The 26,319-nt window shown below is 54.5% G+C and overlaps 9 protein-coding genes across 9 annotated transcripts; 5 read left to right on the top strand and 4 right to left on the bottom strand.

Annotated features, from left to right (window-relative positions):
• Window positions 1-53: 53 nt before the first annotated feature.
• G647_00525 (uncharacterized protein) lies at window positions 54-1,501 on the top strand (the record flags this gene model as incomplete). The annotated part of the gene is made up of 2 exons (XM_008723928.1): window positions 54-378; window positions 627-1,501. 2 exons carry the CDS (start codon window positions 54-56, stop codon window positions 1,499-1,501), a joined length of 1,200 nt encoding a protein of 399 aa, XP_008722150.1.
• Window positions 1,502-1,897: 396 nt separating this feature from the next.
• G647_00524 (uncharacterized protein) lies at window positions 1,898-3,685 on the bottom strand (the record flags this gene model as incomplete). Its single annotated transcript, XM_008723927.1, has 1 exon — window positions 1,898-3,685. The coding sequence occupies one exon, from the start codon at window positions 3,683-3,685 to the stop codon at window positions 1,898-1,900; it is 1,788 nt and encodes a 595-aa protein (XP_008722149.1).
• Window positions 3,686-6,933: 3,248 nt separating this feature from the next.
• Window positions 6,934-8,178, top strand: G647_00523 (uncharacterized protein; the record flags this gene model as incomplete). Its single annotated transcript, XM_008723926.1, has 1 exon — window positions 6,934-8,178. One exon carries the CDS (start codon window positions 6,934-6,936, stop codon window positions 8,176-8,178), a length of 1,245 nt encoding a protein of 414 aa, XP_008722148.1.
• Window positions 8,179-8,304: 126 nt separating this feature from the next.
• Window positions 8,305-9,186, bottom strand: G647_00522 (uncharacterized protein; the record flags this gene model as incomplete). The annotated part of the gene is made up of 1 exon (XM_008723925.1): window positions 8,305-9,186. The coding sequence occupies one exon, from the start codon at window positions 9,184-9,186 to the stop codon at window positions 8,305-8,307; it is 882 nt and encodes a 293-aa protein (XP_008722147.1).
• Window positions 9,187-9,763: 577 nt separating this feature from the next.
• On the top strand, window positions 9,764-12,352 carry G647_00521 (uncharacterized protein; the record flags this gene model as incomplete). Its single annotated transcript, XM_008723924.1, has 2 exons — window positions 9,764-9,770; window positions 9,825-12,352. 2 exons carry the CDS (start codon window positions 9,764-9,766, stop codon window positions 12,350-12,352), a joined length of 2,535 nt encoding a protein of 844 aa, XP_008722146.1.
• A 782-nt stretch (window positions 12,353-13,134) lies between these two features.
• Window positions 13,135-14,664, bottom strand: G647_00520 (uncharacterized protein; the record flags this gene model as incomplete). Its single annotated transcript, XM_008723923.1, has 1 exon — window positions 13,135-14,664. The coding sequence occupies one exon, from the start codon at window positions 14,662-14,664 to the stop codon at window positions 13,135-13,137; it is 1,530 nt and encodes a 509-aa protein (XP_008722145.1).
• A 290-nt stretch (window positions 14,665-14,954) lies between these two features.
• G647_00519 (uncharacterized protein) lies at window positions 14,955-15,877 on the top strand (the record flags this gene model as incomplete). Its single annotated transcript, XM_008723922.1, has 4 exons — window positions 14,955-14,978; window positions 15,039-15,223; window positions 15,278-15,696; window positions 15,750-15,877. 4 exons carry the CDS (start codon window positions 14,955-14,957, stop codon window positions 15,875-15,877), a joined length of 756 nt encoding a protein of 251 aa, XP_008722144.1.
• Window positions 15,878-17,178: 1,301 nt separating this feature from the next.
• On the bottom strand, window positions 17,179-21,531 carry G647_00518 (uncharacterized protein; the record flags this gene model as incomplete). Its single annotated transcript, XM_008723921.1, has 4 exons — window positions 17,179-18,866; window positions 18,921-19,157; window positions 19,202-19,415; window positions 19,468-21,531. The coding sequence occupies 4 exons, from the start codon at window positions 21,529-21,531 to the stop codon at window positions 17,179-17,181; spliced, it is 4,203 nt and encodes a 1,400-aa protein (XP_008722143.1).
• Window positions 21,532-21,980: 449 nt separating this feature from the next.
• G647_00517 (uncharacterized protein) lies at window positions 21,981-23,830 on the top strand (the record flags this gene model as incomplete). Its single annotated transcript, XM_008723920.1, has 2 exons — window positions 21,981-22,388; window positions 22,487-23,830. 2 exons carry the CDS (start codon window positions 21,981-21,983, stop codon window positions 23,828-23,830), a joined length of 1,752 nt encoding a protein of 583 aa, XP_008722142.1.
• Window positions 23,831-26,319: the final 2,489 nt, after the last annotated feature.

The raw sequence follows: 26,319 nt of genomic DNA, 5'->3' as shown, positions 1-26,319 counted from the left end.
AATGTCCCTGTACGCAGCACACAGCTATATTGGTACCCTGCATGTGATTCACGATGGTCCGAATAGACGTTGGAGGCTTTCCTAACATCAATATCGCCACCACCGATGGCAAGTTCGACATTCCCAAAACCAAGCAACAGATCCGCCAGCGGATGCGAGGAGGCGGCAGAACCGTGCATCTGAGCTGGAACACGACGACCCCGCGGATTGTGCTGACGAGTGATACTGACGACTTCGACCCGACCATCATATCTCATTTCCAGCAGGAAGGCTTCCAGCTCAGTTACCTCGAGTACGATGGGAACAAGCAGGATTACATGGCCAAACTGCAGCATTTGCAGGACCCCCTAGAGCTGGGGGAGAAATACGCCATAGTAGGTAAGTGGGTCTGACGAAGCCGATTCGATCATTCATTGTAGGTTTTGAGCTCGATGTCGGCACGGCAAAGGCATGGTCTGGGGACGCGGTACGGTTCTCTTCCGGCCAAATTAGGACACGAGTACAAATACCATGCATGCACGACCTTCCCGTCTCAATTCTTTCGGTTGAACTCCCCCAGAGATAATGCACGCAAGTCAAACTCCAGAAGGCATCCGTTCTCGGACTAACTAACTCGTTGGTGGCAGCATACGGTGACGCCGCGACGCTCGTGTTGGAAGCATGCATGAAACCCATGCCGAAGCTCGTCGCCGTCGTGGCCTACTACCCTGGCCACCCACCGCGGTCGACAACCAACTTTCCTCCAACGCTTCACGTGCAAATCCACCTGGCCGCCACCCAGAAATGGGGCACCCGCTGGCCCTCGTATCGCTATGAAAATACCGAGCCCGGCTTCGCGGAGCACGACCTCGAGGAATTCGACAAGATTGGCGCCTCACTAGCCTGGACACGGACCCTCTCCACCCTCCGCACGGCCTTCGACATCGACGGCCCCGACCTCGAGGCCATCTGGGTCAATCACACGCGGCTCGAGTTCGCCGAGAAGGACGCTGACAAGACCATGGCCCCCATGGTCGCGCAGCCCTACGTGAACCATGTGCCCACGATGACAGGCGGGATCGGGTACGATCAGCTGCGCAGGTTCTACGCCGACTTCTTCATCCCGAACAATCCGCCGGACATGAGGATCCGGCTCCTCAGCCGGACCGTCGGCGTCGACCGCGTTGTGGATGAGATGTTCGTCTCGTTCACGCACACGACGGAGATTTCCTGGATGTTGCCAGGCGTGCCGCCCACGGGCAAGAAGGTGGAAGTCGTGCTGGTCAGTGTGGTCTGCATCCGTGGCGGGAAGCTCTACCACGAGCATATTCACTGGGATCAGGCAACCGTGCTGGTGCAGATCGGGCTGCTGGATCCGAAGTACATCCCCAAGACGTTCAAGACCGCCGAGGAAGGTAGGGAAGACGAAGTCGAGAGGCTGCCTGTCTGTGGGAGGGAGGCGGCCCGGAAGGTATTGGACGAGGACAGCTCGCACAGCAATGAATTAATTCCTGATTGGTGAGTTGGTAGGCGATGCGATGAACAAGGACAATCGAGGTGTCCCAGGCCTGTCATGGTAGGCCGGGGCGCGAACTTGATGGAGATAGCGCAACAGGCGAATAGGATTCTTACAGTGCAGCTACTACAACATTGCATGCCAGCAAGCGCTTGTAGCAAAAAACATTTCTCCATTCAGTCCAGTAGATCATGGAGAGAATAGCGGTCACAATGACGGCTACAATGCACGGAAAGCCCTGTAGCGACTAGTTCATAACAATAGATAGCATGCATCACTGGCAGCTCGAATATTAAGTCGTAATCGCGCTCGAACGCAGGAAGTAGAAACACAAGTTCACATACTGAAATCATACCGATGTCAGTAGATGGAAGACCGCAGGCCTTCGAACCAGGCAATTGTTCATGCCTGTCCGTGCTCTCCGGGTTCGTAGACCTCGCGGCTGCCCCAGATCCGCCTCACCAGCGCTTCTTCTGGGGAGAGCCCGAATTGCTCGTCGTCCTGAGCACCATCGAGACCACTCTCGGGCTGTGACGGTGTGACTTCGATGTCGTCATGGCTGCCCTGTCGCTGGAAATGGACTCTACCCCCGCGGCCTCTGCTGCCCGATCTTGAAGCCAGTGGAGACGACCTCTGCTCCTCACAGCTTCGACTGATTCCTGCCCCTGCGTGCCCATTGACAGTGTTGGCGCTGGGTCCGCGCCGACTCTGCGGCCTACTTTTGGAGGCAGTGCCGGCGGTTGCGGCCATGCCAATGTCTTGAGGTAGGACATTTTTCTCCTTCAATCTGTTGAGGCTTTCTATCATAGGACTTCTGAATCTCCTGACTACCATGAACTGCTTCATGGCGGTCTCGTAGTCTTGCTTCACGGCCTTGATCTCTCCAGCCAGCGAGCGGTTGCGGTTTCTGGATGCTGCTCGGCTGTGCAGCGAGGTCGCCGATGCCAAGGGGACACCCATCCCGGGTGCAAGGGGAGCGGTAGGCGTCGCAGGTCCAGCTCTGGAGATCTCCCGTTTCTGCAGGTCAAGTTTCTGCTGCGTTCTAGACTGCATCTGTGATATCCTTGCTTTGTGAAGGGTCTTCGTCTTCTCTGGCGACTCCGACGGTTGCGGCTTGTAGTTGGAGAGGAAGTTAGAGGATGAGTCTCCGTCTGACTCGTCTACGATCTGACGGAAAGAGCTTGCGGGGGTATCTGTCTGTAGGAAATGTGAAACACCCCCCTCCACCGAGGAGGATGTCAGGACGGGGCCAGACACGGGGCCAGAAGAGACACCTGTATGTTTGCCTACGGCACCAGGATTTGCATTCGAAGAAGCAGCGTCGGCATGCGAGATGTGAGTAAAGGATCTGGACGAGTCGCTCCGCACGAGTTGACTGGGTCCAACATGCGCTGATACTGTAGACATAGCCGGAGGGGCGCGTGACGAACGAGGATATTGTTGAATCAATGCAGGGTCAGGCGGGTTCTGTGCTTGCGACATCACCAGCTCGTTTTTTAGATTCGGAGCAGATCGATTCTTAGTCTTCAGTGACGGTGGAGGAGGGGACGAGGTCCTCTGATGGCGAGTAATCTCCTGTGCTGCATGCTGTGGAGGTGTTGGGTCTCCATTATTTGGTGTGTGTGCTCTTGCCGGTGTAGAGGTCTTTGAGTTACTTCTAGTCAATTCGGGGGATTGAGTGGTTGAGTCTTCCCATTCTCCTTCCTCTTCATCGTCCGATGATCGGTCTCCAAGCTGGAATACTCCATCCTTTGCTTCCTTGTTCTTCTGCTTTATTGCCGGCGCAAGACCAAACTTTTTGAGAGCGGCATGGGAGACATTTCGAGGCAATGCTGTGGCTGAATGGTTCTTCCGCAGATTACCGAACGACGTGTTCTTCGCCAAAGCGACGTGAGAGCTGTTGCGTTTCACCAGCGGTGTCCTCGGGCTATGAGGTGGCGTGGTACCTCCCGACTTCTTTCTTTGATGGTTCCTTTGGGTATCGGTGTTGATGCTGGCTGTAGACTGTACTTTACCCAACTTGCTAAGTCCTTTGCCATGAGATACATTCCTAGAGTGTCGAGTGACAGCATGCGGCCGGTGGACCTTATGAACGGTTGTTTGTCTGCCCGGGGAACTCTGAGAGTGTGCAGAGGAGTTGCGTTCCGTCAGCGATGGACGCTTGATCGGAGAGGGAGATGCGGAAGGCATTGCGTCGAGCCCATCGATTTCAAGGTCGAGAGAGGATAGATACCGTAGGTAAGGTTGCTGTGGTTGTAAGGTTAGTTCCTCAATACGGCGTGTTGATGGGAATTGAAAGTGAGGTAATTGTGAGAAGAGCACGAGCGCAGTTGTTCCTGGTGAAGATCGAGGATCGACTTGTTGGAGATGCTCTCGCCGTTGCCGACGGCTGCTGGACGTCTCCCTACCAATCAATGACGGCGATTGTCAACCTAACGAGCCAGTTCCTGTCAAGTGACTTCCTTAGCAACGAATAATGGCTGCTGTGACATGGCGATTTTGGATTGAGAATGCAACCGAATCGGGTCTTCGAATGAGCGGATGCTTGCCAGAGAGATTGATGCATTCGGCTTAAACCGAGCACTGGGATTTATCCGTCCAGATGCACAGTTACGAGACGGCCTCAGGCTCTCTACACTACGAGCCGGCTGTGAACAAGCACTCGCTGCTCCGCAGTCGTGTTTGCTGTCGTCCTGATCTCAGCTTCGACGGGTCCCTCTACGTGAGAACGGGCAGAAGCTATGTTCACCATCCCTCTCGCAACGCCTTAGGGGTTCTGGAGGAAAACTCTACTCATTGACCAAGTTCTACATATGTGATGTACCAAAGGCTATATAGCCTTGTTAAGACTAATAGAAACCAAGTATTCAGTTCCCAGTGCCCTATCCGACTGACATGATTGAAGCTTCAGCCCACTCCCGGGCTCCAGGGCGACCACGAATGTGTCCCAGGCTAAATTGTGACCTCTTTCAAAGCTCCTGGACAGATTTCACCTACCTCGAAACCTTTGATGAGCTTTGGTGTGTTTGTTTGCTCATAGCAACGCAAGAACACCTGCAAGGGGCTCGACGTAGGGAGGTTGAACAAGCTGAGGCGCCTCTGGCTCATCACACGGCCACAACAATCCCATCGAAAGACGATACTTTTCAGATCACGAGAAATGGTACGCCACAAGGTCTGATAACAGTGCTTGGTACGTGAGCTGATGCAGCTATTCACGCAGTGCACGCGGCATACAGATTCGCGGCCACAACGTTCTCGCAGGCATACTTGCTGGAGAATTGTATGACTCGTTGAAGTACTATCGGCTACAGCACGTCACGCAAGTCCATGATTGGAGACCGTCCAAAGAAGCGGCCGGACTTCCTCTTGCGACCATTGCCTTGCCATCTTACCCACTCGCTCGTCGAGTCTGCCTCCGGAGACGTAGCCTATCGAAGTTCAGCTCCCAGAAGCATGCCAACAGAATGTATTGCGCGACCGGTCAAGCCTAACTCCCAGCATGAGACAATACTACAGACTTGGACACGACAGTATGTAAGTGGCGGCCTGCTCATTTGGCAATAGCCAATATGAATGCCGGGCAAGGCGTGGCGAAGCCACCATATGCCTCAGATAACCTGAAGCACGTATCCGAACAGATGGTCGTCGTTGGTATCGTTATCTTGCCAGCTCAGAAGTTTCCCTTGATAGACAGCACATCAGATGCCGATGCTATGCGGTGGTCAGCTTAGCGAATATCAACGGCCAGGGGTCCCGCATGCTTGGCTGCGGCGCTCCTGATGCATATCACTACTTGTTCCTGTTGGACCCAAGACTCGACCGCTGGATGTATTTCATTCCTACAAGAATGCATGGCTGTGTTAGTAAGAAGCATCTTCTTCCGAAGGCCAGCTATCAGCTACGTAGCCTGGCATTTCAACACATGGTTCATGCGACATCGATGATTGGTGTTAACTCCTGCCGGCATACTCTTCGACCGCTACGGTGGGCATGTGAATAGAACGAGGAGTCTTTGTGCAGTGAAGTGTGTCGAGCATTCTCACACAGCGCTCTGCTCGTGCTTCGTGGATTGGATGGAGACGGAAGAGGGCGAGGGACAAAGAGAGCACATAGAGAGTCGATTGCAGTTGTCCATTCTCAGACCAAAGGCCCGAAGCAGAGAAGACCCACAAAAGGATGATAGTATGCTGTTGTTGATGTGACATACTACACTGACCCAGTACATGCTGTATCAATCTTAGCTGGAAACCGGTATGGTGTGAAGGTGGAGGACATGGAGTGACCGCTCTCGAGGCTTTCAAGAGCGAGCTGCAGGCTGCCTGGACCATGCATTGAGTTAGTGTTCACGATGTACTTGCAAGACTCGTGCCGGCGATCGCTCTTGTAGATGCCCGGAGAACGGAACCATGCGAGCAACGTTACACAGGACTGGTAGGCGACTGGGTACGAGTAGTGCATGTCAGGAGGAAGACGAGATCCTTGCATTGGGCGTCGCAAGGCACGCAAACAGGCCCGCTAAAAATTCGAGAGTGTTCCGCTTGCAGATCTCGAAGGGTTTGGTGCCTTTCCGCCCATTAATTGCGCCATCGACTTCGCCATCCACTCCTCCATCGCATCGCCAGCAGTCAGCGGAGTCGCAAGGTCTCTGCTCTTCACCAGTTGGCCTTGTCCCTTCAAGTGCTCCGTTTGTTGCCGACTTCCCGCATCGTGCAGTGGCAGGGGTGCCAATGACTATCTTGCGGTCTGCTTCGATCGGCCAATCCTCCCTCCGTGTGGCATTGACAGGATAGCAACCTTATCTCACTTCGACCATCTTTCGAGCTAGACACACCGAAGTCGGTCAAACCCACTCTTTTCAAGTCCGGCTTCTCCAGGCTTCCAGTCATCCAGTCCTTGGCTGATACGCACTCGCGGGCACCGAATCAGTGGTACCTCGTACACCTGCCGGGTGACCAGGGTATGGGCAGGAGCCGAGTTCTAGCCCTGTGTCCAGCCCTCGGATCCCTGCCGGAATTTGTCCTCCAAATCTCACAATGATCGCGATACTTGACTGAAGAGTACCCTTCTCCATACTATTGCACTCTCTTCCTCCCACCCTACAGGCGTTCACCCAGATCATAAGCTCAGCTGTTCCCGACACGCGTCTTCCACTGCCGCCTGTCGCCCTTGCCCGAAGTCTATGGCGTCATGATAGCAATACGCCTTGCTTGTAACCTGAGGTGGCTGTCCGATATCCGCTGATTATCGAACCTCATGTGCTGAGAGTCACTGATCGCACATTTATACGAGGAAATCAAGCAATCGAAATTTGGGCCGACGTCCCCACTGTTGCTGCTCAACTCTTCAAGGGCTGCAATCCTCTGAACCCTGGCTGTTGCAATAAAGTCGACCTTTCGCAATATCCGCTGGCATATAGGACTGCTAAAGGGGCAAAGATGGCATACACTCACCAGACCTATCTGCCCACACCACTTACCCCTTCGATGCCACTATGCGGCCCCCTTGCCGACCAATTGGAGCCACTGCCGATTACGCCCCCAGATATACCTGCAGCCTTTGACGAAAGGACATTCAAACCGGACAGCAGGACAATCAAGAAGGCCCTGCACGTGCTCGCCACCGAACGACAGGCTCTGTCCCATCTTGAAGAGCTGTACAGCACTTCTGCAGAGGCGCAAGAGTCTCTCCTTCGAGCTGTCAGCCAGATCATCAATTCCGAAGCCCGACACGGGAAGACCATCTTCACAGGCGTTGGGAAGTCGGGGCATATTGCGAAAAAGCTGGTCGCCACATTCGTGTCGCTAGGCATCCACGCGATCTTTCTGCATCCCATTGAGGCTCTCCATGGGGACCTAGGAGTTGTTCGACCTACTGATACGGTTATTATGATCACATTTTCCGGGAGGACACCAGAACTCCTGTCGCTTGTACCGCATATTCAGCATTGCATTCCTCTGATTCTCATGACGGCGCATCTGAGCGCCTTCACTTGCCCGCTACTGTCGCATACGGCAAGGCAAGGAGCCACGAACATCCTCCTTCCAACGACAATCCACGAAACTGAAACCTCGTCGTTTGGAGTATCGGCCCCAACCACTTCAACGACGATCACGCTGGCCCTTGGCGACAGCCTGGCGCTTGCAGTCGCAGATGAACTGCATTGTTCTACTGGGGTGGAAACACCCGCTGTCTTCGCGTCGAACCATCCTGGTGGTGCAATCGGCGCCGCATTCAAGTCGACTGCCCAGAGCGTCCCAAAAATGGCCGATCTAGCAACCACGGTGTCGCAAGTGCCGATAGCTTTGCCGCAAGCGGATCAGCCGCTTTTGTCCTTCAACGTTCTTCTAGCCGCAGTGAAGTCGCCCCGGGGGTTCGTCCGGACGTCAAACAACCACATGATTGGTCCTCGACGGATACAGAGCCTACAAGATCCCACGGTCCCAATCTCGGCTGTGGAGGACGAATTCGGCAGAGTGGTGGTTGAGAGAACGGACTGGATATCCGTTCTCAACTCTACCACTGTCGAAGAGTGCAGGAGATGGATCCACCAGATGCGAAATGAGGGCACTGGCCGAGGAAGAGACTTCCTCAAGCGAGGCACTCTGCTTGGAATCGTCGAGCATAACGAGGTCACGGGTGTTGTGGAAATAGAAGATGTCATGGGCGAAGACTTTGTTTGAGTATCATCGGCTCCCCAATGATGGAGGCACTTCACAAGCATTACAGTATAGAACAGCATCGGGGTGGCTAGCGCTTTAGCGTTCTCGACCAGCGTCGCATATCCCATTTTGAGTATCTCACGAAGGCTATGAATACCAATCGTCCTCATCCTCGTCCTCCTCGTCTTCCTCAACTCCGTTGGTCCCTGCGGAAACCACAAGCGTAGCAACTGATGCTCCGTTCGTCGCTTGGCCTGTATCGTCCCCAGGCTTCGCAGCACTTCTCAGCGCGTCTCTCTTCGCTCTCAGTTTTCGAACTCGGTCCTCCATCTCTTCCATGACATCGAATTCTTCCGCCAGCTTTCCCAATTCATCTTCCTTCTCGTCCTCTGCCTCCGTCTCTAGCCTCCGTCTTCTATCCTCGTCTTGCTGTGCCTTGATCTGATCGGCCGTCAGAGGGGCCGCGGTGATAGTGGCAGAGGAATAGTCTGGTTTAGGCTTGTCTGCAGCGAGTGGCGCGACTTCACGTTCGAAGGCTGCCCATTCATCTTCGTTAACGGCAGGAGTAGGTGTAGAGGTTCCGTTCGTTTGTGCTGCCTTGTCCGTCACGGGCATTGGTGCTGGCGCGGGCTCTACCTGTTGCCCCGGTGCTTCCTCCTCCGGGAGAACCGGTCCTGCCTGCTCTCCGTCTTCGTCTTCCACGAAGGTGCTCTCCGGCCGTGACTTTGGCTTCTTCCGTGCTTCCGGCTCCAGCTCGTCACGCTCCAGGAGTACTTCATCCACATCTTCAATTTTTCTCTTGACGCCCTTGCCTGACGTGGAGTCTATGCTAGCCTTCCGTGACGCTTGGGCGGCGACGTTCTTTCGGTGATTTGCACTTTTCAGGTGTCCTTCCCAGAGAGCCTCGGACTTCACATTGAGATTGCAGATGTTGCACAAGAGTACCCCGGATTTCGTGTATGAGAGATGAGGATGGGTTATTCGGCGGGACTGCCGCTCAGCGGCGAGGAGGGCCCGGACGTCAGTCATTCTACTGCCCGTGGACGCCGAATGCTTCTGAGGAGGGAAAGAGAAGAAGACGCGCTTAGCTGAGACGCGGTAATACTGATGGTCACTGTCACTGTACCGCGCAGACAACAATTTGCTACCACGCTGCCTGAGACAGCGTGCCCACGCCTGTTACGTCAACGCGTGTTGCCGCTTTTCCGGCCTGAACCCTTGTTTCGCCCTTCATCCAATCACGGCCCCGCAGCTGTAGCTAGGTCATCTCCGCTTTTGTTGCGCTTGAAGTTCTTGTTGCCGCAACTCGAGGTTCCCGCATCCATCTCCCCATTCTATTCTACTCCTGCCCTCATCGCGATATCAACTTCGAGACGTTCACCACTTTCTTTCGTTGCGCGCAACTGCTGCGCTGACTGTGGCGCGCGGCGCGGAGCTTAGCTTAATCGAATCTGGAGGGACAAGGCCGCGTCTCGGGACTGGTCTCGTGAAGACTATCTCTACCACTCCCACCTGTCGTAGATCGCGAATAGACGTGATTGATGACAAACATCTACGCCTACGTGTATCGCGCCTATCATAGTGTCTAGTATCTTGTACCGTCTCCATGGCTGGTAAGCGTTGCCGTCACCCACGTCACCTTGTTGCACTTACTAATACTGCGGCAGATGAACCTCGGCGATCAGGTCGCGCGACCAAAGGACAGCACACAAAGGAGCGCGACGTCCCCGAAGATGGAATTACCAAGAAAAAGGGGAAAGGCAAGGCTGCCAAAAACAAGGCCGTGGAAGAAGAGGAAGAAGAGCCCGAAGAGATCATTCGATGTGTATGCGGCCAGTACGAGGAAGAGGAAGATAATCCTCGGACCATGATCTGCTGCGACAAGTGCTCAGCATGGCAACACAACAGCTGCATGGGCCTGCCTGAAGACTACGAGCCTGAGAAGTACTTCTGCGAGCAATGCAAGCCGCAAGACCACAAGGCACTGCTTGCCGCCGTCGCGCGTGGAGAGAAGCCGTGGGAGGAAGCAATTAGACAGAGGGAGGCTGAATTGGCCGAGAAGGCGAAGAAGAAAGGGAAGAAGGGGAGGAAATCTGCTGCTGGGCGAACGAGCGAAGTTGCGTCGCGCGCCTCTCAGGATGTCGATGAAGCTTCTGGCCCTGGCTCTATATCTACCCCCACTGCCGCTGGACAGAAGCGCAAGCTGGAGGAGTCACCCTCCGTATCCGAAGTTAAGGTCCGCCTGCTCCTTCCGCAGAACGAGAAGCATACGCTGACATTATTCCAGAGCAAGAAGGTTCGAGGGGTCGCCGCTGCTGACGCCAATGGTGGTGAAGCAATCAAGACCGAGACTCCTTCGCGGCAGGCTTCACGATCAGAGTCCGTCTCGGGAGTTGCAATGGACGCAAAGGAGTTGACTAATGCTTCGAGGAAGTCAGCTGCGGCGAATCTGATCAAGCTCATAGAACAGCAAATCAAAGCCGTAAAGCCAGAGGAGTACACTAAGCCCGCTGGCAAGACTGACACCGAGATCGCCGCCCAGCTTGGCCTGCGTATCGAACATGGCATGTTCAACGCCCTGTGCGGAGGTAACGGCGAACCCAACGACGCATACAAGAACCAGCTTCGGTCGATCACCTACAATGTGAAGAAAAACCGCACCTTGGGTGTACGTCTACTCAACGGAGACCTCTCACCAAACACTCTCGCATCCATGGACCCCAAAGACATGGCGACCGATGAACAGAAGAGCAAAGAAAAGGCTATGATCAAAGAGATGGAGAGACAACATACCATCGTGGAAGAGCAGGGACCAAGAATCAGACGGACACACAAAGGCGACGAGTATGTCGATGAAGCCAGGCAGGTCGCCGCCGAGTCCGCCACTTCCAATGCGCCTGCCCGAAAGCCCAGTGCCGCCGCTGAGCAAGACGGAGAGGGCAAGAGTCCCGGAGGCAAAGGTCCCTCTGAGACGCAACCAGCCGCAGCCAGGGGAACGAGACCTCGAACATCGGTCGACACGGCAAGACGTACCTCGTCCGCCAATTTCGACATAGACAAAGTCTGGTCGAATGTTCAAGGCTCACCCGACGGCGAGACGCAGCGATTTGGCGAACTTCCCCAGGCACATTCGCCGCCAGCAGCAGTTCGAGAACCCATGGCTCCAGGAACAACGGCCGACGCGGAAATTGACGAGCTTCTCAAGGACGAAGACGCCGAGTCACCACCATATTCACCGAAGGACGCTGCAGATGCTGAAGGCATCGTCTGGCGCGGTGTCGTCAATGGAGGCAGTCTCGGTCGATTCCACGCCGTAGCAAGACACGCTGCCGGAGCTACACCCGACTCTGACACTCTGCGCATGACCTACAGTGACCTCCTGCCGGCAGAGATCGACATTGGGGGCCGCATTCAGCCTGCCCGAGCGGACGAATACTTGTGTGGCCTGGAGTACAGTAACTCCTCAGACTTGGTCATCGTCTGTCTGCCCGAGCCCACCAACTCGCACGATCAAGAACAGTTCAATAAATTTTTCCGATACTTCAAGCACAAGGATCGCTTCGGTGTGGGGCTGCAGTACACGAACCCGGCCATTAAGGATATCTATCTGATCCCTCTCGAAGTCGGGGAGGAATTGCCTACGTTTGTGAAGAAGTTGGAAACCGACTTCCCAGACCCGACCCAGGAGAAGATGCTGTTGGTACCCATCGTTATTAAGAATAGCGAACTTCCTCACAACATTGATGCGGCAATGGCTGATGCATCCGCGACCAATGCTCGGAGCCCAACAATGCCGGGAGGATCGATTGCGCAGACGCCCATCACGCCTCGCGATGGTGCCTTTCCATACAGTCAGTCGCCCATGCCAAACGCGTACGACATGAATGGAACACCTCAGATCCACCATGCACAGCAGGGCTTTGTACCCGCACCGGCACCATCATCCTCCTCCCCACCAAATCAATCAACAATATTCGCGCAGACTATCCTTGGTCCCGAGCTAGCATCCTGTCCTAGTGTGGTTCAGCTCTGTTCCCAAGCCCCCAACGCAGGCGAGAACGAATTCCGCATTGTCAAGGAGTGTCTGCAGCAGAACGCCGAGGCGAGGAATGATTTGTCAGTGCTCACGGTGATGCTCCAGCGAGTAATGCAGCAGTCGAAGGCAGGGGGTGCGACTGAGTCACCAAGAGCTTAGGAATTTCTGAAACCATAGGGCCACAATGACGAGACGAAAGAGGTCTTGTTGACGGTACCTGTGTGGTCAATGGCGTTGGAGGCTTGGATAGTGTGGTACAACCAGGCCGGCAAGGAGAGATGTGCTTGACCGTGCTGCAAAGCAGTGCAGAATATTGTTTGTGGTGATCATTTCGAATGTGCTAAGCAGTAACGTGATACCCCGAGGGAGTACATCATGGGGTCGGGGTGGTGTACGTGCTTGAGAATTACGAGCTTCATCGACACATGCGACTGGCATTGGTCGTGCTATGGCGGATGGGTAGAGACCAGCCCAGAGGTCCACCCAAATACCAGGTAGAAGCGAGGCGCAAGCTCGCCATTGCCGCAGTCGAGGTCGAGGTCGAGCTCTCGTTATTTTCGAGGATAAACAGCACATCGGTGTGGTCTTGGTTCTTCTTGGAGGCTGGTGTGAGTCGTCGACAGCCGGCAGGAGGCAGCGGCATTCCCTGTGTGCCAAAGCCAATCCGACCAGGGGGAAGTTACAAAGTTACACGTCGAACATGCGAGTTGATAGCTGCATAGTGTAAAATGTCTCCTTTGAAATCGTATCATCCGTGATCTTTCGGGGTGCATATGTGCCATACGGTGGTCTTCAAGCCGTGGGGTCTTCTCTGAAACTGGATGCCCAATGGTCTCTTCCGTTGCATATGTGCCATACGGTGGTCGTCAACCCCGTGTGGTGCGGTGCGGTGCGAAGAAGCTGCTGTTTGGGCTTTGGCAGGCCAAAAGCCAGGCATCACATCACATTGTCTCTAGAAACGTCCGTACAAGCTCATCTCGTCGTCCCTGCTCAAGCGTATAGAACTTTACATCCCTGAGAATGGCGTCTGGTAATTCGTCCACCTCCATGGCCCTTTTAAAAGCGTCCTTGTCTTTCTGCGCCGTGTCCTTCAACAAGCCCACCAGTTCCTTCCTCCTCTCCGACTCGGACAGCTTGAGTTTGGCCACCAGGTCCCGGAATGTCCTTTCGCGCTCCTTGTCCTGCAGGTTCCGATCGCCCATTTCCGGCGCGCGTCTGAACTTGCGCTTGAACTCCGGCCAGTACAGTTTCGGAGTGGCGTTCTTGTGCAGAAAGCGCAGGTACTCGACCCGGGGATCGCGCCTGCTGGCGGAGCGTTCGGATTCTTGGGCCCTCTTGAGGGCTTGGATCTGCGCGATGCGATCTTTCGACCACTGCGAGAATGCTTCCTTGCGGGCGGAGGTCGTGGGGAGGGACACGTACCGGGGATCTTCCACCACGTGGACGTCCTCGATGAGTTTCTCGAATGTCGCGTACGGAGAGATGCCCGAGTCGTCGAGCAGCGAGCGGAAGAGCGCGACTGTATCTTCCTCGGTCAGGGGCAGGCCTTCCTCGTCCTCTTCGGCAGGATCCGCGTCTTGACCGTCTGCGTGTTCGTAGGCCGCCTCACCGTCGTCTTCGGCTTCCATTTGGGCGAGTTGCCAGGCTATGTCGTCTTCGTTGAATTCTAGGGGCCCAGGGGGAGGGGACGGGTGTGCCGAATGAGAAAGTCGGCGTCGTTTGGATGGCTCATCTCCCTCTCCATGTTCGTCTGCGCCTTCGTCTTCGCCCTCGCCCTCATCATCTGTGACTTCGACTTCCTCGTACGAGTCGCTGTCGTGGTCAAAGCTGTGCGCTCCTGGCGGCTGGGTGGGTGCCCTTGGCCCAGGTGTCCTCGCGTGATCACCCGCCGGATGTGGCTTCTCTCGCGCCGGCTCCTCCTTGGTGGGAGTCCCGTCTTTCTCGGTCTCTGCTTCTTTCTTCTTCGCCTCCCACTCCATCCTGTCCATCTCGATCACGGCCATCATGACGTCCTGCGGGAACTTCCACAAACTCTGTTTCGTCTCGGTGTTGTGCACGAACCGTCTCCCCAGCTTGGTCTGCACGAGGACCCACGGCGCACAGTTAGGGATCGGCGCCTTCGATTTCGGTCGATCGCCTTGGTTGCCTCGCCTGCGCGAGCGATCTTGGTAGCTTTGTCCGCCGGTGAAGTGCCCGGACTGGGGGTGGGTGGTGTTGTTCTTGTCCTTGTTCCTATTGAACTCGTCCATGGCTTGCATCGAGGCGCGCATGACTTGGTCGGGTTCGGTGGCGCCATAGTCGATCTGCAGTGGCTGGTCTGAAGGCGCTGCTGGGCGTGTGTACGTCGACTGCCCGGTCGAGGCATTGTAGTAGTATGTGTGTCCCGTGGGTGCTTTGTGTTCTGTCCAGCCTGGTGGGAGAGGGGAGGCTGTTGGCGTGGGCGCTGCAGGCCGATACGTTGACTTGAGCATCATTATCCAAGGTAAGGCAGGTTGAAGTGTGCCTTAGTATCGACATACCTAGTAGTAGAGTGTTGTACTGCTCTATGCTGCCCTCATCACAGCCTTGGAGAAAAGGTCGGTGCAATGTGATTGGTTGGACAGGCGACGACGCGTGAGAGAGCCGTGCCTGTGCCTGCGTCCTTTACACATGGACTGTGTAGTCCGTAGTCCTTAGACCTCTCCTACTGACCCCTCAGGTCTGCCTCACACTCAGCTCCCTTCCTCGTCGCTCTCAGTATCGTTCTTTCTCTGGCCGCACAATGTCTCGAAGATACGATTCAAGGGTACGTCCATGCTTCCCTTCGAGATGTTTGTTCCGTCAGTGCTAACCTACAACTCCGCAGACGACCATCTTCTCGCCAGAAGGTCGGTTATACCAGGTCGAATATGCCCTCGAGGCCATCTCGCATGCCGGCACAGCTCTGGGGATATTAGCACAAGATGGCATCGTTCTGGCCGCGGAGCGTAAGGTCACGAGCAAATTACTGGAGCAAGACACATCGGCCGAGAAGCTGTACATCCTGAACGAGTACGCTGCCAGTCCCTTGGAGAGAAGAACAACCTGCTGACCATGATTTGACAGCAATATGATCTGCGCTGTAGCAGGCATGACTGCCGATGCCAACATTCTCATCAACTTCGCCCGACAAGCCGCTCAGCGCTACCTCCTAACCTACAACGAAGACATCCCCTGCGAGCAGCTGGTGCGTCGTCTGTGCGATTTGAAGCAAGGGTACACGCAACACGGTGGTCTACGGCCGTTCGGGGTCTCCTTCATCTACGCAGGGTGGGATCCGCAACGACAGTTCCAACTGTACCAGAGCAATCCCTCGGGCAATTACGGCGGGTGGAAGGCCACGAGCGTGGGAGCCAACAACGCCAGCGCCCAGAGTCTGCTCAAGCAAGATTACAAGGAGGACTGTGATCTGAAGGAGGCATGCGGCATGGCGGTGAAGGTGTTGAGCAAGACCATGGATTCAACAAGGCTAAGCAGTGAGAAGAGTGAGTGATAGGGAGAGCGCGCTTGTCGAGCACATACTGATATCTGACCACAGTTGAATTCGCGACCGTCGGCAAGACGAAAGACGGCAAGATTTACCACCACCTGTGGTCTGGCGACGAGATCATGACGTTGCTCAAGGAGCACGGTCTCGCCAAGGAAGAGGAGCAAGAGACCGGTTAAGAGCAGAGTCGATCGTGGGGGGGCTGTTACCACACGTACACCACGCCCTGAGTCGTGTTGGGTTGCATTCGAAGCAAGGCAGAATGAGACCGAGCAAGAATGTGAATTCAAAGATGAATCGTGCAATTCAACTGCCCTAAGGCTGGCGTCAAATCCTCGACCAGATTACTCAATTGTACCGCGATACGGTTCTTGGAGGCTGAGCGTCGAGGAGCATATCGGGTCACCTGTCTGCGAATCCTAGACGGGGGGCACGGCAAGTTGTTCAACTGTACGTTTGTGTCTACCATGCAGAAAAGACAAGAAGGAACTATTCGGGGCATAGCATAGCACCGGCGTCCACGGTGGAATTCTTTGCAGATCCCATGTCCGAAGAACCGTGTGGTCCCTCGTTTCTTGTCATGGAATCTGGAGAACAAAGCAAACTCTGCCGCTGCCGCCTAAACCTACTTACTATATAAGATTCGTGCTGTACTCCGTATGCTGTTAGTGACTCGCCAGTGATTCAAATGGTGGCTTGAGGCTGAGTTCCTGGGTTGGACCACACAGCATAAGAGGCAGAAATTACGGCGACGTACTCATCGCTAGTAGCGTAGGATCTCAGTGTCACAGTGTAACAGCGTCACGGTGTCCACGGCTGTCGTGATACTTAGTACTCGCGCCTCATCTCAGTCAATTGGCTGGAATGTAGCATGGAAGTCGTGGACTCCAGGAGGATCTGCCGGAGTACTGTGCTCTCTCACATCATCGGCGAAAGAGCACCATTGCGTCGATGTTCAGTGCTTCGGTGAGTCGTTCAGTATTCGCTGGGGATCACTATTTCGCGGCCGGCCGCCTCGACACCATCAGACGTGGTACTCTCACTCTATCGCTGTTGCGGACGGTTGAAGAAATCCAGAAAGTCCATGCAGGCGACGTATCCAACAGGGTAGGAAGCTGTCCTACAGGCGTGACAGGAGCCGCGGCAGACGGCACCACATCTGAGAGCCTTTCGGGGATGGCTGGCACCCTGGATGGTAATATATCATCTATCCATTGTGGAAATAATCAGCAAGCTTGACTCTTTCTTCTTTTCCACTCAAAACGAAACATTGTCTTGTGTTGTGCTCCCGCGAAAGAAGGTGCGTGGAAAGCCTCTGATCGGGAAGAACGAAGATGCTCCGCCTCGACTCTGAGAGCAGAAAGATATCTCAACCGTCACCTTCGGCTCGGAAAACTCAAGGTCAGACAGCCGCAGGACGAAAGTGCCATACCTCTCCATGGTGTCAAGGTTTCCACGTCCAAGGCGATTTCTCGATCCATTATTCTGAACCGTGACCTAGCTCCGATCCAGGTCCAGGGCTTCCGCTGCTCCTCCATCGCGACTTCAGGTTTCGACCAAGAGACCGAAGAACAGCAGATCCTGGCGCCATCCTGCACATGATGCGGCCCGGAATGGTCCAGGAGCCGTCAGGTCTCGGCGTAGAAATCTGATCATCGACCGCAAAGTAAAATGAGGAAGCGAGGAGGCGATCTGCAACTGATTTGATTTTGTCTCTCATTCGCGTAATCCGAAGGCTGGCTTCATTCTTCATGCGATCGATTTGTGAGATGTCGTCTGGCGTGGGTAGTTCCGGCCCAAGGGCGACGTCGAGACGGCTCAGTCTAGTCCTCCAATCCTGCCAGGGTGGGTCGCGGCTCTCTACAGAGGGTAAGATGTTGTGCCCGTCGGCCTCTGAGTCCACTGTGGAACCGCAGAGGTCCATGGCAAGCTTGCCCGAGTCCATTATGCCTCTACTTCGGCCAGGACCCGTAGGCAGAGGTGAAGGCGCCCCTGGGCCTGTAGTCGTCTGCGCACCAAGTGAGACGAGCACGTCGGGATCTTTCTGCCAAAGGAGCCTGGATTCCCGCACCGCGATCTCGACCGGACAATGATAGTGCGGGCTTCCGTCCATGTAGACGGTCCTGGAGGCGTGGTGCTTGAATGTCCAAAAGTAAAAAGGGGTTGCGGTTGTCGCTCTTGCAGCTTGGAAGATCAACAAATCCGTCGACGGCTTTTCAGAACGGACAAAACGGTAGGTTCTTTTGTCGACCTCTTCCGGGTCCAGGCGATTATAATTTGCAAAGACCGCTGTCGAGCCAGATGTAGTCGACGCTGTCACTGCGACCTTCGGGGGTCGAGGCAAGTCGCCAGTATCATGACCGGCTTGTTTGCCAGGACTGCTTTCGAACGGCAATCCGTTGCCAAAGGCAGCTCTCAGGTCTTCCTCGAGAGGCTCTGTCTGGTATCGTGACTGGTTTGACATGGTAACAAGCAACTCGTTCCCAGAACGCCCCGTCCATCTCGTCTTTGAGAAAGCGGCTCGACAAAATCGTTCCAATTGAACCGTGCAACTTTGCACGTCCCACCCTTTGACCCCGAGACAGAGAGCAATGACCCCACCCGCATTGGTAACGACGGTCAGGTCAAAGAATGCTTGAATTGGGAGGCCCTCGCCCAGCTCCTTCTCAAGTTGTTCTAGGATCATCAGGTCGACGAGACCACGCACTCCGCCACCGTCGAGAGACAAGACCCTGGGACATGCCTCTTTCGGCTCCAGGTGCACTTGGACAGGTGATTGGGGTCGCCCAGCAAGCTTTCCGCCGTGTAAGGGACAGTCCTTCACCTCGATGATATAAGGGTACTGGGTCGATGTCCCAAAGGCCAACACACAAGGCGTGCACAAAACATGTCCGCAAGGCAATGGATGCACCGGACAGTTGGCGAGGCACGAAAGGCACGACGAATTGCTCTGAAAGGGCTCTGGGCCTCCCAAACCTGCGTAAAAAGGCCCGACTACGAGCGTTCGGTGGATTTCGGCGGCCTTCTGGCGATAGGCTCGCGCCCCAAAGGTCCCGTCGCGGAACCGCTGCAGAATCGTAAGGGAATTTGCTGTAGACGGTGTTTCCAAATAGTTCATGACACTGCTTGCTGTCCAAGCTCGACTGATACGCGCCTGCCGAGAGTATGCTGCCATCCGCCTGTTGATAGTCCTTGGAATGTGCGACCCTGACATTCACACACCGAGCTCTCGTAGCAGGATGTACACAGTCGCAGGGCCATGGTTGTTATAGATTTCTGCAAGAGCAAGACTGCAGAATGCAGCATAGCGAGGGTAGACGTCCTCGGCCACGTCGACAGAATGCTGGCGGGCGACTTCGAGCATGCTGCATGATGCGACCATGAAGGCCAGCTTTTGCAACACTTGGTGAAAGCTTCTCGTACCTTTGCTCACCTGCACAATGTTAGCGGCCAGAGTGACTATACTGCGTTAGAAAGTTGCGGAGATGGGTCGACGGGTCGACGGGTCGACAGGCAAGCTTTCAGATAGTCAAATGGCCCGTTACAGAATGTGGTGAAGTGGTCGAACATCTGTTGGTGAACCTGTTGCATTTCGTCTACATTCAGCAATATGTCAGCCATTCGTTTCGATTCACGGGATTGATCACAGCAAGACTGGATCTGTCGATGGAGTCTGTCGAGCTGACGTCCAAGGAGGCATAGACGCTCCTTTCCCGGCTATAAACACGTCAGTCTCGACATGTATTGTGAGTGTTTGGAAGGTGCTTACAATGGGAATGACATGCACGTCTGAGAAATAGCAGAGCAACAACCCACGGGTAGTATCGACCTTTCTGCCACGTCGCCTCCAAAATTCTCGGGCTTTCCACAACTCCGAGCTCTCACGAAAGAGATCGCGAAGTCCCTCGTCAGAAAGGAAGTCTGTGGTTCCGACTGCAGTGTCAAAATGGTCAGCCAAAGCGGCGGCGTCTCGTCCGTTGAGCACGATGATAGCCTGTGGCTGAACGGGCTGGTTCACTGAATGCTCGAGCGAGTCATGCCCCGAGCTCACCAACTGCTTGAGGATTTGTTCCATATTCCTTGTGTTGGTGGCGACAAATACTACCACATCCGAAATAGAGTAGAGTATTCTTTGATGAAATCGTTCCGTTGTATACGTCCTAGTCCTTCTCTCGCCAGGACCAGCCCAGGCGATCGGGCGCTCCGAGACGTAGTCTTGACTGCACTGCACTTTAGTCGACACTCGTGGTTGATTTCGCCGCGACCTTGCGCCTAATGGCGGGTAGCTTCCACCGTCCAAACCCTCGGAATCGATATACAAGACAGGATGGTTGGTTTCAAGCGTTCTCGAGTCGGCATACAGGTGTACATCGCCAGTTATAGGCATACTAAAATTTGCACCTGCCACAACAGGGACCTGGGGCTTGCAATCTCGAGGGCGGTTCAGTTCGATCAGGAGTCGCACGAGCGTAGATTTGCCCGCGCCAGTCTGACCAACGAACGAGACCAAGGCAGGATAAGTCGCTTTCGGAAGGAGGGATGAATCTTCTCGGATGACTCTTTCGAACCGGCCATATTCCCGAAGGTACAATTCCTCTTGCTCATGATGGACACCAAACCAAGTAGTATCCTCATCCTTCAAGAACAACATTTCCTGCTCCCGGTCATTCAAGCCTGGGTCCAATGCACCCAGTATGGTCCGAGCCACCGTGGCGTTCAGCTTCTCATGAAGAACTCCTCCCAGAATCTGTAACCCCTGACGGTGGGGTGGGGCGGTATTCCAGCACTCCGTACATAATGCGATACCACACGCAGGGCAATAGTATAACTCTTCTCTCGCGGGTTTTGGGATCCCACAATATCGGCAGATCTGATCATAAGGTTCATCACCTCCGCCAGCCTCCGTGATCATTAAGTAATCCGTCTTGGAGACAGGTGATCCTGGAGTCCGGGTCTGGACAGGCGAATCTGGAGGGATGTCCGCGCCACGAGGACGAGGGTTTCCTTGGTTTGCCGTCCCCGACCTGTCACCACTGGAGTTGAGTTTCGGCCACAGATTGGCTTCTGGCATGTATTGCATCATAGCATCATTCGATTGCGTCTGAAATAATTCGGGGGGATCAGACACCGCACGGTCAAGGCCCCTTAGCTCTGCCGCTGTATCCCGGATCGAATGCCCTTTCATTCGAGCTTCGAGACTGGACCCCATTGGTTCTGCAAGCGACTGAAGATGAGAAGAGTGTTCAATGGAAGTGGGAGACATCATAGATAGCCTGCTGGCTTCTGGCGGTGCCTGCTCGTGCTCGCTCAATGCTGGCGCCTCAAGGCCGATTGTGGTAGTACCAGAAGCTGGCAGAACTGCTGGTAACATCCTCACAGGTCTGGTTGATTCCACAGATGCCGGCCGCCCGAACACCGTAGACATCTGGTACAGATCGCCAATCAATGATGCAATTGTTTCACAAACCATCTTATATTCCGCTTCTTGATTGTTGGAGGAGTTTGAGATCTCGCTGTCCGTCAGCATGTCCTTGATGTCGTCAACTGTTGCCGCCAGCATGGACAGTGTCCGAAGAACCTGTTCTTTGAGATGGGGGGACTTGCGAAGGCGCGCGTCCAGAGAAGCAGCCCTGGGTTGAAATGCGCCTGTATCAGCGGCCCACAGCCTCAGTCGGCCCAATTCGTCTTGCAAGAATCCCAGGACGCCTCGAAGCATCAGTGGCTCATCGTTTTGTTCAGCCACAAGAGCCCCCAGGCTTGCCAGACAGCTTCTGAGACCTGTCGCGACACTCCGAGGGCCGGCAGGAACCCCATCATCTTCTTCGCCACGCATTCTGGTTGACTGCTCATGTACCATGAGTCCAGATGAGTGCGTTCTGGTTAAGAGTTTTGAACAAGTCTGGGCTATCGAAACCCCTGCCCGGAGACGCAGCCCCCTAAGTTCAAAGAGACCCGGACTGGGTACCAGAAAGAGCCGCTCATAAGGGAAGAGGAGGACACAGGTGAGAATAATGGCGTAAACGGACTCCTCAGAAATGTACTTAATGTCGAGAAACGTTGCTGGTAAGGCTCAGCCTGATGTGTCTGTCTGCCCAACCCCGCCGTCTTGACCTCGAGTAAAGGCGGGGTATATAGCGGTCGACCGTCCGGAGTGCTGGGTCCGTTGTGTATGTCCAGCAGCTGAGTTTGAGTTCCCACCACTCCTACATACGGACGTAGGTTGACCAGTCGAGGTCTTGTCGGCCCGTGAAGCAGACTGAGGGTTGAGACCGTCCTGTCGCTATGGCGAGCGGGGTTGAGGTGGCAGGGCTTGTCCTCGCCATTCTGCCTCTTCTCGTCAAGAAACTCGATGACTACGCAGCGGGATTGGCAACCATCAGGGCATTTGGCAGCAAAACGCACCGCTTCGAGATGAAGATCTACGCGGCAAGGCTGGGGGCACAGAAGGCGATCTTGATGAATGGCGTCGTCCATTTGATAAGGGATGCCATTGGCGACGATGTCGACGTAGCGGAAGTCTTAGAAGATCCCCATCACTCCCTGTGGCGGGATCCGAAGGTCGAAGCCAGCCTGCGCACCACACTGGCCAACAACTATGGTATCTTCGTCGCAAACCTGACCTTGTTGCTGAAGATGCTCAAAGAGCTGAGCGATAAATTGGGTTTGCAAAGGGACGAATCTGGGAACGAGGTATGTCGACTGTGACTTCCATTCTTCCCCCATGGCAGTCGCGAAGGGCCAGTCTATATCAATGGACATCTCACAGGACGGAGACTGACGCATCTCAGGAGGGTTTCGTGAGTGCTGTGAGGAAATATCGCGAGGTCTTCTCCCGACCGGTCTATGACAACCTTCTCAGAAACATCGAAGCTATCAATCTGGCCCTTCGGATGCTCAGTGAGGATGCGAGGGCAACAGAGACAATCAAAAGCAACCGCCGAGCAGACAACCATCCGTTGACAGGCGTACGCAGGACCCGAAAGTATGCTCGCACGCTGCACCGCGCTCTTACCCAGCAACGGTCTTGGAGGTGTCCAGCAGAGCATGGTCACGTCGTGAGCTTGCGGGTCGATCCAGTACGTACTCTGCAAAATATGCGTCTGGGCTGTCAGACGGTCTTCAACGTGGCTGTCGTATCCGATCAACCGTTGAACAGCTGGAGCGGGCAGGAACTCGAGATTAAAACCATTGAGATCCAGTCCACCACGTCGAACCCAGCTTCTCCACGGGGCTCAATGGACTCGGCATCATCCTCCAGGACGCGATCTCATCCGTCCCGGGCCTCGTCTTCTGGCTCGACGTCCTCCCACCTTCCAAGATTTGCGACAAACGCCGCCGGTTCGTCGTCCGCTCCTCCTCAAATACGGGACTGCTGCTCGGTCTTCCTGACCAACTCCTCTACTGCCTCCACTTATGGCGAATGCCTCGGCTTCATCGAACGTTCAGACCACCGTCATGAGATCTACTTCCTTCGGCATCTGACTAACACGGCCTATTCAGAGGCTCTAGACGGTGCGTTGGATCTAGCGGTCACGGGCCGTGCCACATGGAGTGCAGACCAGCATTACCTGTCCCGGCGTGGCAACCGGCTGCGGGTAGCCGCGGCGTTAGCAATAAGTGTCCTTAATTTGTCTGGCAACTGGCTGAAAGCAGAATGGCGCAGCAACGATATCTCCCTCAGCAAGAGAGATATTAGCCAGCAGCAGGACCCAGAAGGCCACAGTCCCGTCCAGCTGGAATTTTCTTGGAGGATCTCATGCCAACGCGAGTCGGGAACGGCCTTGTGCGTCCAGCAACACCGCAGTTCTCTTCTATTCCCATTAGGAGTAGCCCTGGTGGAGCTTGCATTATGCCAGAGTCTTGCGTCACTATACTTGCACGACGAGGACGCCGATCCCAGTGAGGACGGTGCGCAGCTAAAAACAGCAACGAGAATGCTTCCGCACGTTGCCAGCGAATTCGGCAAGACGTATGAAACCGTTGCAAAGCGGTGTCTGAGCTGGCAAGTCCCTCGAGCAAACCAGGCCAGAAATGAAGATGATGACGAGCAAATCCAAAGCTCGATCTACGAGAGCGTGGTATATCCCCTTATTCAGATACTCGGCCATTTTGAAGGCTGGCCGGAGCACTAAGCTACGAGAACGACGGGCAAATCATTCTTCTGGCAATCGCCAGAATGCTGCCAGCCCTTATGAAAGACCTACACCACAAACTAAGTACGCTCTAGATGCACTGACTAACTGGGGTTTCGCTGCCAGCTCTCCTCGACAAAATCATCCCAAACTCCCGACAGCCTTTACCACTAGAAGGATCTCGTTGGCGGTGGTTAAGGTCGGTCGCATTACAATGGCGCCCCATGCTAAACGTCTTCTGGCAGACGATTTCCTGCGGGCCCTACCGCGGATTTCAGGGAGCACGGCAGAGTTCATGGAGTGACTATCTTCCAACAAGACCTTTTATGGGTGTTGCCCGACGGCATCTTTCTCAGCCCTGGCTTCGTATTGCATTACGCGCGGCCTGGTTACATACCGCCAAGAGCGCTGGGTTTCTAGACACCGAATGTATCGACGACGACACGTACGGTCCAACTAGTACAGTACAAGGCCGCTCGCGAAGACCATGTTGGTGAAGCGAACACGGGTCAGTTAATGTGGGAGCGAGCGGGCAGGCAGGAAGGCAGGCAGCACTAAAGATCCAGCCTGATCAGGCGTGTGTCGGAGCGTGCAAGAACGGCGTAAGAGCGCATACATGATACTGGCCGCATGTATCTGTCCGGTAACTACTGTACGTATGAATCGGTAGATTGCAACAGGCAGCACGCCCTGACTTCGTGCTACGGACTGTAGCCACGAGACACAGATCCCCTACATGCGTACCACTTGCTGCATGGATGCGTACCCTCCACCCGCTGTACCAAACAGCGGTATTGAAAACAGAAGCATTGACATTAAATACCCTTGTCAAACATTAGCACTAGGATGTGATCGCGGGTGGCGTGGTGCGGTACCGAATATAGTATTAGCATTGGGCGCCACAAATAGGCTACAGTTTCAGTATGTGTGTGTGTGTGTGTGTGTGTGTGTGTGTGTGTGTGTGTGTGTGTGTGTGTGTGTGTATATGCTCGTCTAGAAGTAGGGTATGATTAACCCCAGCTCAGTAGATTGGGCACTTTTGAGGCTTTTACACGACCCTTAGGCAAGGAGTAAATGCGAGGGGGCCTGATAGTCCCACGGTGTATGTCAGTATCAGTATTAGCTATCATCATTCTCCTGTCCCGCAAGTTATGGGACGAGGACACCCTCACCACCCTCATCAACCCCCCTAAGTAATCTCAGCCTCGTGTTACAGTCAGCCTCGAGCCTCGGATGCAGCGCCACGGACGCCACGGACGCCACGGACGCCACATCAGGCTTCCTACCCGTGAGCGTGCCTGACCAAAATCCGCGCGGTGGTATCAGAGGCTGTCTGTCTCACTCCACTCCACCACGGCGCTGATCTTGCCATCAATTACTACGTACGTACGGAGTACATTGTCCTATGATTAATTAGCCTCAATCATTAATTGCTGATCGTCAATTGTTACGTAGTGACAGTGTAAATGGACACACGCACATCCTGATGATTCGCTCGCGGGCGTAAGCATAATAATCATCCATCCATAAACACCAAACGACAGTATTCTTTAAGGCCTGAGTACCTGTAGGTACAGCGGCCGACGAAGTCGATTTTGTAACTCGTCTCGTACCGGCTACGCTACCTGGTAGCCTTTAGGGCGGCGGTCTGAACAACAGAATCGGAAAATACCTCGCCCTACCTAGTCACAGTACCTAGTTACAGTACTCCGTACTCCGTCCTCCGTACTGTGTAGCCGCATCGTGACGCATTGCATGCATGCATGCATGCATGGGCAAAAGCGGAAAGAGGAGGTATTTGAAGCGTGGATCGCCACCGACGAGGGAAGAGGCGGGAATAGTAATTATAGTAACGGTAATAGTAATGCCCTCGCAGTAATACCTTCGCAGTAATGCCCTCGCAGCAATACCTTCGCAGTAATGCCCTTTAACCGGCGCCTGAATTCTGAAATCTCAAGTCAGGAATAATTCATGCACAAATATAATAATTCATGCACAAAATATAATAATTCATGCACAAAATATAATAATTCATGCACAAAATATAGTACTCTTGTTGACTATACTATGCTATAAATAGTGTGCCAGTGTGCCAGTGTGCCACAGGATCAAAGGGCCAGAGGACCAAATGCTCTTCTCCGTTCCGCCTGATGGGCTTCATCATCTGTCCTTCCATTCGTCGTCGAGGCTACATGTAGTGTACTGTGTACGGTATGTGCGCCTGCGGTTTCGCCCTTTGTCCCTCGCTCTTACAGCGTCATCATGCCAACCATCGCTTTGCTCACAATTCGGCCCCTTCCTTGTGAAGAGGCAAAAGAAGGAAAAAGACTCGACTTGCTTGAACTTGAACCGAGACGAGTAATCACTCGAAGGTAGACAACCCAACCCCAAGTGGTCCCTTTTCCCCTTTCTTTTCCTTTTCGGCTGTCGAATTGTGAATGGCATCGTTTGCATTGCCACGATGCGTAAGACAGACGAGACCAAGTAGG

The sequence above is a fragment of the Cladophialophora carrionii genome, assembly GCF_000365165.1.
Source record: "Cladophialophora carrionii CBS 160.54 unplaced genomic scaffold supercont1.1, whole genome shotgun sequence".
NCBI classification, from domain to species: Eukaryota; Fungi; Ascomycota; class Eurotiomycetes; order Chaetothyriales; family Herpotrichiellaceae; genus Cladophialophora; species Cladophialophora carrionii.
The sequence above is the reverse complement of the archived record's forward strand: the minus strand, read 5'-3'. Positions and strand labels throughout refer to the sequence as shown.